We start from the raw sequence: 13,631 nt of genomic DNA on the forward strand, positions 1-13,631 counted from the left end.
CCTGCATATAATCGTGTACTTTGTTCAGACGACAGGAAATAAAGCGTTGACAGGACAGACTGGCGTATCAGACGACAGGAAATGAAGCGTTGTCGGGAATGACTAGTGTTTCAGACAACAAAAAGTAGAGCGTTGACAGGAATTACTTGTGTATCAGACGAAAGGGAGTAAATCATTGACATTAATGACTGGTGTACCAGACGACAGGAAGTAAAGCATTGACAGGACTGACTGGTGTATCGGATGACGGGAAGTAAAGCGTAAACAGGAATGATCAGTGTATCAAACGACAAGAAGTAAATCGTTGACAGGAATGACTTGTGTATCAGACGAAAAGGAGTAAAGCGTTGACAGGAATTACTAGTGTATCAGACGTAAGGGAGTAAAGAGTTGACAGGAAGACTGGTGTATCATACCGAAAGAAGTAAAGCGTTGTCGGGAATGACTAGTGTATCAGACGACAGGAAGTAAATCGTTGACAGGTCTGATTGGTGTTATCAGGCGACAGGAAGTAAAGTGTTGACAGGAATGACTTGTGTATCAGACGAAAAGGAGTAAAGCGTTGACAGGAATGACTTGTGTATCAGACGTAAGGGAGTAAAGCATTTACAGGAATGACTAGTGTATCAGACGACAAGAAGTAAAGAGTTGACAGGACGACTGGTGTATCAGACCAAAGGAAGTAAAACGTTGTCGGGAATGACTAGTTTTTCAGACGACAGGAAGTAAAGCGTTGACAGGAATTACTTGTGTATCAGACGAAAGGGAGTAAAGCGTTGACAGGAATGACTGGTGTATCAGACGACAGTAAGTAAAGCGTTGACAGGACTGACTGGTGTATCAGACGACAGTAAGTAAAGCGTTGACAGGACTGACTGGTGTATCAGACGACAGGAAGTAAAGCGTTGACAGAAATGAATGGTGTATCAGACCAAAGAAAGTAAAACGCTGACGGGACTGACAGGTGGACTGACAAGGTTTTTTTTTCTCTAATAGGTAAAAACAATAAGTATATTTTCATCCTTAGGCATTCTTCTTTTATGGTTATTAAACAAGACTGTTGATTATAATGATTCAGTGCGGACCTTAACATAGTCAAAATAACTGGTAGCTTTAAAATTTTGATGGTAGTGAAAAAAAGTTGTTCAACCTGTAAATACTAATCCATGGTGATTTTTCTTCGATTTCTGAGTGAAATGTTACAACAAAAAGGGTTTTTGAGTCCTAGTTTTATTTCGAACTTACATGTACTATAGAACTTGAGAGATTATAATTGTCGGTTAAGGGAAAAATACCCTTAACGTGTTCTATTGATAACGCCAATTTGATAGACGCTAGAGAGATATAGAATATTTCACATTCAGTGATTTCGATGATATTTCTACATTCAAGATAGGTGAGTTTTAAAAGTTAAAGCATGAGCCTCGTCGAAAATTTTAAAATGAAAATTTTACCATTAGGAGCTTACTCATGACTTTTTAACACCAACATCTTTCAACGAAATTTAAGTATCAGTGAAATATGCTATGTAAAAAAAACCTCCGTTTTGGAAGTTGTGCTTGAGTATTTGCATCATCAGAATCAAGGAAAAAAGAAAAAAAATGTCCATATCACTTTTGTAAATTGAGTTATATTTATATTGAAATGCACTGAAAATGAACATTTCAAGGGCAGATAACTCTGTCAAAAACCCCATTTTTGTCAAGGAAGGCTATTTATAGCCCGAACTTGACTTAGAGATCGTTGGCAAGTGGTATTCAACCGGAAGTGGATATTGCCACATGGAACTGCCTAAATATTCCGCGGTCTGTTCTCTTTACCTCCCCCTTTTCCACCTTGCAAATTTACGTTAGTATATCGCTACACCGCCGACCAATATGTGATGCTTTATTTTTCGTAAGAGATGGAAATATTATGACATCAAAGCATTTGTAATATTTGTTGAATTGAAATATTTCTATGATTATGTGCCTATCTTAAACTATTTGAATTTTGTCTTAGCGAGCAGGACTATTTTTTTCTAATTGACCTGACGCAGGTCAAACACGGTACCTCCAATAACCGAAAACAATATGACGTCGGAAGGACAAGTGACTAATTTCAAAGTACTGACGCCATGTTGATTATTACAGATTTTCGTTAGGTATCTAGAAAGTGCTGGAATACTAATAAAAAAACTTATTTGCAAGTGTGTTTAAATAACACAGTGAGCAAATATACCTCCCAAAAACGTGTTTTATTGAGGTTTTCGGATTTTCAATCTGGTTTTCGGTTAACACGGAGGCTCTTGGTTATTCGAGTAACCTGGTCAAACATTCACAAGAAGGTGTCGGAAGTTAATAATGACGGATTTTTTTCACCTGCAATGTACATTTTTGAGTTGTTAGTATATAGCTAATGTCTACGATTACAAGATGGGTTCTGTGGGTTTTGAAAGTGTTAATTGTTTGTCAATCTTACCAAAGAGTAAAATGTAAACTATTATCCTGACTGTAAAAATCTATTGCGAATGTCGGGAGCTTCTAATAACGGATTTTCGGATCTGCAATGTACGTTTTTTTTGTGATGTACAAAAAAACGTAAGTATAGTTTTAATGTTTATGATTACAATGAGGGTGCGGGAGGGAATTGGCGTCCCTCCTTTTTATGGGAAAATTATAATTTTCATGTGTAAAATTGACAAAAATAGCAAATAATGTCCTAGCACCCCCTTTTTCTGAGGAACCCAAGCTGCCACCCCTCATTTTCAAAGTGTGTGGATCCGCCTCTGCCAGATGGATCCTGAAGGTTTGAGAAAGTGTTCTAGTGTTTGTAAATTACAGGTATTTTTTGTGAACAATTTGGATGAAAATATTTTTACATGTGCTAAGAGTTTTCAAGTTGTATGATATTTTATACACATTGTACTGTTAAATACATGTAAATCCTATATATATATATATATATATACATGCAGCAAACAATATGAAGTATTTGAACTAGAAAATAAACATTCGAATCATGGAATTGTTAATATGATTTCGAAAGCAGAGACATAAACAATATCTGTCTCAAAGGTAAGAATGTAAGGCAATGTAATTAAAATTAGATCTTAATTGCTTCCCCTCCTTTCTATGTCACATGATGTCATGCGACAAAGAAAAAAGGGGAGCAATTATAATTTAATCTGAATTAGATGGGATGAAAAGAAGCCATGTGGCATTTCACACTCAGTAGTTGATCTTGATCTATCAAAAGGAGGGATATCTTGTGAAAATTAGGTATTTATATGTAGCCAAACATACTTTTAGAGCATAAAGAATCCCCGCTTATGACATTACTGCTAAAAAATTTCCTAAATACAATAAAAACGATTTGATTAAATTTTTATTGTATTAGAAATTGCCCCATTCTCAAATTTTCAATCATTATCATTGTGGCTGACCTGTGATTTAAATACCCCATATTACACCCCTAGAGTTATATTGCATACCCTAAATCACAAGCCTAGACCTATTTTGCGTACCCCTAGACCTATATTACATACTTTACAAATGTATATCACACCCCTAGACCTATATGGCATACCCTATATCACACCGCTGAACTATATCGCACTCTTAGTCATACATAATATGCACATCATGTACTGCATATCCCTCCACTAGACCTATATATATATATATATATATATATATATATCTATATATATATATATATATATATATATATATATATATATACCCTATATATACCCTATATCACACCCCTAGACCTATATGGCAAACCCTATATCACACCGCTAGACCTATATGGCATACCATATAACACCCCTAGACCTATATGATATACCCTATATCATACCCCTAGACCTATATTGCATACCCTATATCACACCCTAAACCTATTGCATATCCTATATCACACTACTAGACCTATATTGCATACCCTATATCACACCCCTTGACCTATATTGCATACCCTATATCACACCCCTAGACCTATATGGCATACCCTTTATCACACCCCTAGACCTATATTGCATACCCTATATCACACCCTAAACATATTGCATACCCTATGTCACACCCCTAGACCTATATGGCATACCCTATATCACACCCCTTGACCTATATTGCATACCCTATATCACACCCCTAGACCTATATGGCATACCCTATATCACACCCTAAGCATATTGCATACCCTATATCACACCTTAAACCTATTCCATACCTATATTACACCACTAGACCTATATTGCATACCCTATATCACACTCCTAGACCGATATGACATACCTTATATGACACCGCTAGACCTATATGGCATACCCTATATCACACCCCTAGACCTATATTGCATACCCTATATCACACTCCTAGACCTATATTGCATACCCTATATCACACCCTTAGACCTATATTGCATACCCTATATCACACCCTTAGACCTATATTGCATGCCCTATATCACACCCTTAGACCTATATTGCATACCCTATATCACACCCTTAGACCTATATTGCATGCCCTATATCACAACCTTAGACCTATATTGCATACCCTATATCACACCCCTAGGCATATATGGCATACCCTATATCACACCCTAAACCTATTGCATACCCTATATCACACCCTTAGACCTATATTGCATACCCTATATCACACCCTTAGACCTATATTGCATGCCCTATATCACACCCTTAGACCTATATGGCATACCCTATATCACACCCTTAGACCTATATTGCATGCCCTATATCACACCCTTAGACCTATATGGCATACCCTATATCACACCCTAAACCTATTGCATACCCTATATCACACCTAAACCTATTGCATACCCTATATCACACCCCTAGACCTATATGGCATGCCCTATATCACACCCTTAGACCTATATTGCATACCCTATATCACACCCTTAGACCTATATGGCATACCCTATATCACACCGCTAGACCTATATGGCATACCATATAACAACCCTAGACCTATATGATATACCCTATATCATACCCCTAGACCTATATTGCATACCATATATCACACCCTAAGCATATTGCATACCTATATCACACCACTAGACCTATATTGCATACCCTATATCACACCCTAAACCTATTGCATATCCTAAATCACACTACTAGACCTATATTGCATACCCTATATCACACCCCTTGACCTATATGGCATACCTTATATCAAACCCTACTCCTATATGGCATACCTTATATCACATCCTAGACCTATATTGCATACCCTATATCACACTCTAAACCTATTACATACCCTATATCACACCCCTAGACCTATATGGCATATCCTATATCACACCCTAAGCATATTGCATACCCTATATCACACCTTAAACCTATTGCATACCTATATCACACCACTAGACCTATATGGCATACCCTATATCACACCCCTAGACCTATATTGCATACCCTATATCACACTCCTAGACCTATATTGCATACCCTATATCACACCCCTAAACCCATATGGCATACCCTATATCACACCCTAAACCTATTGCATACCCTATATCACACCCTTAGACCTATATTGCATACCCTATATCACACCCTTAGACCTATATTGCATACCCTATATGACACCGCTAGACCTATATTGCATAACCTATATCACACTCCTAGACCTATATTGCATACCCTATATCACACCCCTAGACCTATATGACATATCCTATATCACACCCCTAAACCCATATGGCATACCCTATATCACACCCTAAACCTATTGCATACCCTATATCACACCCTAAGCATATTGCATACCCTATATCACACCCTTAGACCTATATTGCATGCCCTATATCACACCCTTAGACCTATATTGCATACCCTATATCACACCCCTAGACCTATATTGCATACCCTATATCACACCCTAAACCTATTGCATACCCTATATTACACCCCTAGACCTATATTGCATACCTTATATCACACCCTACAAAGAACACACATGAAGTATAATCAAAATATATATTTTGATGAACATGACATGCCAAAATCTTTATCTGATGGGGTATCAATCCTCGACCTACAATAGTCCTAAGTGGGTTGACATAGGAGTCTTGTGTTGATACCGCGGTGTCTTCCCATTTATCCAACGTTTGAAAATGTTTAAATGTTTATTTAAGGGGTTAAAAGGTGTTTTCAAAAAATTTAACAATAAATATTTTCTGATGAATAATTTGGTCTTAGTTTCTTATCTTGTTTCTTGTAAAAAATTTCTTTTATTTCTTAAATTTTTAACCATGTCATTGAAAGTATTTCACCTCTATTTATTTATTAATTTATTTATTTATCTTAATTTTTATATACTTAAAACAAATTATAATAAGAATTATTTTTAATTCCTGCTAATTATAATAAAATTACTTAATTGTTTTCTTTAATGAGAATGAAACATTTTCAAACCCATTTAGCAAATCAGACAGCATCCCAAGCCAAATGAAATGTGCTCAAAATGTCACTTTTGAGCAGTTACTTATTTATGATTAATACACAAGCCTAGAGAGCATATATATTCCAGCTACATTGAGCAAGTTATCAGTGCAAAAGACTAGAAAGAGGGGGCTAGATGCGGAATTTGTCTACTGAAAATGTACAGAGAATGACTGCCCAGGAACTGCAAACACCAGAGACAATATACTGACCAGCTTACTCAGAAACCATAACCACCCACCATCAGATGCAGATGTAAAGTCCAAACTCTTCCTGGCACACAGCGAAGAAAAAGTCCGCAACTGTCTTAACCCAATACCTTCCCTCTACGAAGATGAGATTGTACAGTTCCGTACCAGAGAATGGGAGGATGACACACCGAAAATAGTGGAAAGTATACCAACTTTTACTGGCTGTAAATCGTTCTTGTACAGAGACAGAAACAAAGATGTCCCACAACAACCACAAGACATAGATCTGCAAAATGAATTGAGAGAAACTACAGTAACTGCTGGTACATCGAATCAACATTTATTGTTTTATTCAATAAAGACCTTTATATTGATTTAAATAAAAGAAACAACAATTTCTAAGCATTGAAAACTAAAAAACTGAATGAACAAAAAAAATTGAAACATGAATATGTAAATTTTAGTAAGCTTATTCATGGAGATCAATGAAAAAGGAATTTATATTTAATATTAGGTCATTTTCTTTTATTTTAATATACTAAAATCATTTCTATTTAAAACATTAAATACCAACTCATCTTCTCTTTCCTTCCAAACAAGAACGAAGATCCTACCGAAGAATGTTCACCACTGTCAGACAACTAGCAATGGACAACAACGCACCACTCAACCCAAATGTCCTTTTCTATGAATCAGGAGCAAAGAACGCAGCTGAGACAATGTTTCCAAACTCGAACATCTAAGGTTGTCACTACACTCAAAGAACACAGCTGAGACAGTGTTTCCAAACTCGAACATCCAATGTTGTCACTACACTAAAAGAATATGGAAAAGGGTACAGAAACTTGGACTTACTGCTGCATACAAGAACAACCCAGCTGTCCGTCAACACGTCCGACGTGCATCAGCTCTTCCGTTAGTACCACTCGACCAAGTAGAAGAAGTCTGGTTCCACGCTATTGACGACTACGAAACAGATGATCCGAAATCACGAGTTTCAATGATAATGTCACGGAAAGATGAGTAGAGTCGGCACCAGAGAAATGGAACCATTACTCAACAGAGGGACCCCGTACTACAAACCACATAGAAGTCTGGCACCACAAACTAAACAACCAATTGTCCAAGGCACATCCTAACCTTTACTTTATCATCAGCAAACTACAAAAGACCCAAGCTGCAAATGAAATTAAACTGGTACAGTACGCTGCAGGAGGTAAACGAAAGGTCAGAAAGCTCAAGTACCGGAACAGAGATTATAACAGGGCGAGATAGATGTATTCTCCCACACAGATGCAGCGTCACATCTTCTCAAGTTGGGTTAACACGGACAATACTGACCTTTTTTTATTAATGCATATTTCTTATGTATATTTGAATCTGCTTTTAATGTGCTATAATGATATTGTGCTGTCAGAAATATGGAGTGCTTTATTGTTTTATGTATAAATATTTATGCTTATGAATAAATCATTGCTTTACATATCATTTGGTTTCTTTATTTAGTAAATATGTGGGTTACAAAAAAAATAGAACAAGAAAAGACATGAAAAATGCAAATATTAAAAAAACAATTAAAAAACAAACCCCCATCCAAAAAAAGAAGAAAAAAATAGGAATAAATAATAAAACATACAAAAGTACCAACTGAAATTTAATATCAATATAATATTCCTATTATGGACAAAATTTCCTGACATAGTCTTAGGTGACACACAACCCAAGCCCTAATTAACTTTCCTTTGATCCCACTTATCCAACTTCATTTTTTTACCTGTACTACCAGAATTTAAAAAAAAAATTGGATGAATGGGAATGAACCGATAACGCATGTAATACAGATTTTGGTATGTAATATTCAGTATGGAATGTACATGTGTATTATATCCATATACATGTAAGTCATAATTGATTATCAATATGGTTCTTTTTAGTGCATTGTCAAGATATACATTTAGAATGCAGATCTTAAAGTTAGATACAGGATTTTCATGACACATGAAGGACACAGTCAATTATGTTACAAATTCTATGTCCATGAAAGTGATTGAAAACATGATGGATATCAAGGCACCCAAAAGTAGACCTTTCCTAAGAGCTGATTTTCAGGGACATTCATACATGTACAATGTATTAGGTTAGCGAAGGTATACATAAGTTTGTTCATATACTTACAATGTACACAATGATTTAAAATTTTCAGAACTGGTGATAGGTCTACTGTAAACATTGCTAGTGTAGAACAGTTGTCATATGTCTTAGCAAAATTTGCAGTTTACATTTGTATGTCTGTGAACAGGAAATTTATACTGAAAATACATGTGCATGTACTCTAACTATGGTTACTGGCATATGCAGTACAGTGTTAATTAAAGATTTCATACATGAAATTATGATACTTGTAACATAATAATACGTGTATCAAATTTGTTATTTACTTTACAGTGTGTCATTAATTGCTCATAAATAAATCAACATACAGGGATGGATCCAGATATTTTGAAATGGGGGGTCCAGACATCATTATAAATCATCAGGTAACTAGAAACCACACATGGGAGAAGCCCTAAAGCAATATCATTAGTAAACTTTCCAGTTTCTGTATTTAGAAGTTTTGTCTAGTACATGAAATGACTTTAATTTATTATTTTAAACTCACCACTTCAAACCGCTTTAATGATTTTCCTGGTTATGAGGGGATGTTGTTTTAACAAAGACCACCTGTCAGTCAGGTGAAAAGTAACCTATTCTACTCTTACTTATGTTACCTGTTATTAATAGTTATTGAAACAAAGATGTGCTCATGAAGTACACTGTACTACATTTTTCTTATGTTTTATTTAAGGTACATTTAAATTATTTTAGAGAAAGAAGTGTTTATTTTTCTTAATTAAGACAGCTGATAGAGATATTTTAAAAATAACATTATAGAACACTAAAATATAATATATATTTATTGTATTAACTTTTTATAATGTAGGACAGAAATTATAATGCTACAGAAATACTGTTTGCAAAATTTCAATCAACCAGTACTGACTAGGTGGCTTAAAAACCAGTAAAAACGTGGGACAATGACCACCCAACTTATATTGTTGTCTGATTTTGCACACATGTACATGTAAGAATATTCCTCATCAAGAGGAGGTTTCTGTACTTACATATGGTGTGGCTAAAATGCATGTATATTTTCATGCATTTACATATTGTAACATTTTGCAATTATCAAAGGCACTGTTATCATCTTTTCCTTGATTTCTTTTCAGTTGTAATTCCTTTTAAAGTTTCACTAGATGTAGCGAGAAGAAAGCAAAAGCAAAATGGACTATTTTTGTGCTAGGACACTATTTAGGCATGAAACAAAGTGCTGGTACATGTCAACATCTCTTAATAAAAAATACAAATATGAAGTCTAATTTCGTAGCATTTATTTGTTGGCAAAACATAAGGTTACTTGTATTTTAATATAATACATATCGGTGAAACAATCATGCAGAAAAAAAATGAAAGAATGCACATACATTATTGAAGGCAGACAGGTATAAAGCGCTCTGCTTAAGCGCAATAATGATTCATCATAAAAAGTGGTACTCACGGGGTATGGGTTCACTAATAACCTTTTTGTTTTGGAAAGAAGAAAAGATGGATTTATATTCAAAGTGCATTTGTTATAAAGAAAGATAAAGTATTTCCTGTATTGACTACATCTCTTTATCCTTGACTTTCCATCTTCAATGGAATCTTAAATTGCTAAAATATACGATGTACGACCAAAGTTTTTATAGTTTAAAGATCTTTAAACTGCATAATAGTTTTGATAACAAGAGTTCGTATTCTTGTTTGAATTGGAAAATTCCTAGAGAAAGGTAATTATTTATTGTAAAAAAGTGTATAGTTGACAGTTTCAACTCAGGGCCATAATCTACACAACAATGACATGGACAAGCTTTAGTAACTTCTGTTTGAAAACTAACAATATTGACATATTTGTTCATTTAATCTATTATAAATCACTGTCAAAGAAAGCACAAACAAGAAGTTTCTTTGCTCATTTCTCCCTTTAGATTAGGTCCTGGGTCAATCTAGCTCCCCTAGTCCACATGATTCATTTATACTTCATGCATCTCCAACCCGAAATTTCAAAGTGTTGATTTTTTTTCTTACTTTGAAAATCCATATAATATTGATAGTCAGTAATTCACAGTGGAGATCATATTTTTAAAGAAATGCTGTTTTAGGTGTAAAGTGTCAAGAAATTTGAGGATATAAGCGTACACAGCCAGAAATACCAAAAGCAATAAAAGAAAAGAAGATCCATAAATGCATTAATAAACAAGCAGTATTGATATGCATTTCATTAAAACAAATGGTTCTCTTTAAAATGACTAAGTTTTTTTATTGTTTTTTGTTGATTGCAATTTGGTTACATGAATATTTATGAGGTCTGCCTTGACTCACTGCCTCAGCACTTTGATTTTTTCTAATATTCTGTTTTGAAAAAAATTCTGAGCAAATCAAGTGATTTAGAGATCAAGTGATGGTCTTTTCAAATCGAGAAAGTTAAATTGTACTGTCAGGTCGGTTGGTTTTTGGACATGCATGTTTCTAATTTTCTCCATTTTGTCTGATTCTTACAAAAACTTACATTTAGAAATGGAAAAAAAAAAGAACATCATAAAATGACTTGCGGCATGTCAATGGAATAAGTTATGGTTCGTCTTTGATATCTATTTAAACCGTTGCATGATGATATGAGAATATCTCTTAAGTACATGCAATCTACATGTAATAGCAGCGAGAGCGGAGAGCTATACGTCAACATGTAAGTGCAAGTTATTGCAGTGTTGAATAATGGGAACAAAAATCTATCGTCTGGAAGTGATATGTCGCCGACAGAATGTAAAATATCAACATCTCCTATAATTAATTTAAAAAAAACAAACTATTTTTTATTAAAGGAGGATTGGAAGTATTTACAATGTTTATATTATGAGAACGTCAAATTGCCATTCGAAGTTCGCTCAATGTTCATATTATGAGAAGGTCATATTGCTATTCGAAGTACATACAATGTTTATATCATGAGAACGCCATATTGCTATCCGAAGAACGTACGTTTATACTTTGCTATCCGAAGTACGTACAATGTTTAAATTATGAGAACGTCATATTGCTATCCGAAGTATGTACAATGTTTATATTATGAGAACGTCATATTGCTATCCGAAGTATGTACAATGTTTATATTATGAGAACGTCATATTGCTATCCGAAGTACGTATAATGTTTATATTATAAGAACGTCATATTGCTATCCGAAGTACGTACAATGTTTAAATTATGAGAACGTCATATTGCTATCCGAAGTACGTACGTTTATACTTTGCTATCCGAAATACATACAATGTTTGTATTATAAGAACGTCATATTGCTATCCGAAGTACGTATGTTTATACTTTGCTATCCGAAGTACATACAATGTTTATATTATGAGAACGTCATATTGCTATCAATCTTGTCCCCTTAACTACCGTCACAAATTCAATTCTGAAGAAAACATGCCAAAATTTTATGTAAATATTTGCATTTGCGGTTCACAGCATATATCATATTCATTTCTTACTATAACTTTATTTAAGAACAAAATAAGAATAGTCAACGTTCTCTGCCGTCTAATCACTCTCACGCATGCGCCTACAACTATTTGCCATTTTCAGTTAAACCTAATACAGGTCAAGAAGAAATGATGTACTCGCTTATAGGCAATGCCTACTCCATATTAACAGAGAACAGTCATCGCATTGTAAATTTAAAATAAAAAATAAAAAAAATAATAACAATGTATAAAATAAAAGCGTTGTCCGTTTTGATAAATTTGAAAATGACAGCAATAAAATCAAAACTTACCATAACAAAGAACAAGACTTAAACAAAGTATAAGAAAGCTGCCCATGTCTTAGTTTGGTGTCGTTGTCCTTTCACAGTCACTTCGGTCTTTGACACCTGCTGTTTGGTCGAACATCAAATATCACATTCGTTTTCCCGCCACCTGCCGTTCGGTTCATCATTATTCTGATAGATATGCCCAGTGATTAAGAAAATGTCCGTGATAAACGAAAGCATTTTATCAGCTTATTGTAGACCCGGTAGTACATTGTATATAGTTCCTATAGCAAAAATGTATACTGCAGAAACGTATTAGAGCCACTGTTTGAATTTTTACAATAAACTTTTTCATATTCACGACTTTGATTTCGTATCTTTTTTAAATTTTGAGCAAAGTGAAGTAACTTTCCAACCCGACAGACTGGTTTACTGTCCGATTGAGCAATGAATAGCAGTAGACTTCAAATTCAAATATTTGACTTATTGTAGCTTCGGTTAGTACTTTGTTAACTTTGAATAATTAATTTCAAACCATTTAGCTACCGTAGTGTAAGTAGTTTTAATGTTTACACTATTGTCGACTTTATAAATTTAATGTTGGAATTATCAACCTTTATAAGTTGAATCAACACTAGTATCGGAATTGTCGAATACTAAAGGGGGAATGTGATCACGCCAATGTACTTTTACCTCACCGCATTGTTTGCGCCTGTCCCAAGCCAGGAATTTCTGGCCTTTGTATTTCTTGTTTCGTTTTCACCTTTAGTTTATTTTTTCCGACGCAGTCGGTATAGTTTCACTTTTTACCCTTTCACCTTAAAGACGCTCTTCCATGGAAACCCAAGTCATCTGATCGCAATATTGTTTCCCGATTGGCCAAATACTGATAGCTTAGTGGCGTTCGAGTAACTTGAGTATTTAGGGACAACTCTCGCTGTATCTGTGTATTACTGATAATGATCTTTTCGGGCCAGCTTGCAGCCTTCTCTGTGGTATGAGGATTGAAGACCAATGGGTGGCCTTGGTCTGACATTTTCATCCCGGTTGGGTTGTTGTCTCTGGCATATACACCATACTCATTCTCGTT

The 13,631-nt window shown here is 34.8% G+C and overlaps 1 protein-coding gene and 1 pseudogene across 3 annotated transcripts in view; one reads left to right on the plus strand and one right to left on the minus strand.

The window, feature by feature from the left end:
- Nucleotides 1-12,712, minus strand: part of LOC148597574 (uncharacterized) — a 30,288-nt gene extending 17,576 nt beyond the window's left edge. The window contains exons 1-2 of one of the 3 annotated variants that reach the window (XM_088563620.1): nt 12,566-12,678; nt 10,253-10,274 (exon numbers count right to left, since the gene is read on the minus strand). In XM_088563620.1, coding sequence (XP_088419746.1) covers nt 10,253-10,274; nt 12,566-12,568 — 25 coding nt within the window. In that variant the 5' untranslated portion in view covers nt 12,569-12,678. Of the gene's footprint in view, nt 1-8,832; nt 8,903-10,252; nt 10,275-12,565 lie in introns of those variants that run through there. The other 2 variants (XM_088563619.1, XM_088563618.1) reach the window with 2 other exon arrangements.
- Nucleotides 786-8,297, plus strand: LOC148597575 (uncharacterized; annotated as a pseudogene).
- Nucleotides 12,713-13,631: the final 919 nt, after the last annotated feature.

This window comes from Perna viridis, chromosome 15 (genome assembly GCF_037379345.1).
Source record: "Perna viridis isolate PV_CMFRI_1.1 ecotype Kerala chromosome 15, ASM3737934v1, whole genome shotgun sequence".
Taxonomy (NCBI): Eukaryota; Metazoa; Mollusca; class Bivalvia; order Mytilida; family Mytilidae; genus Perna; species Perna viridis.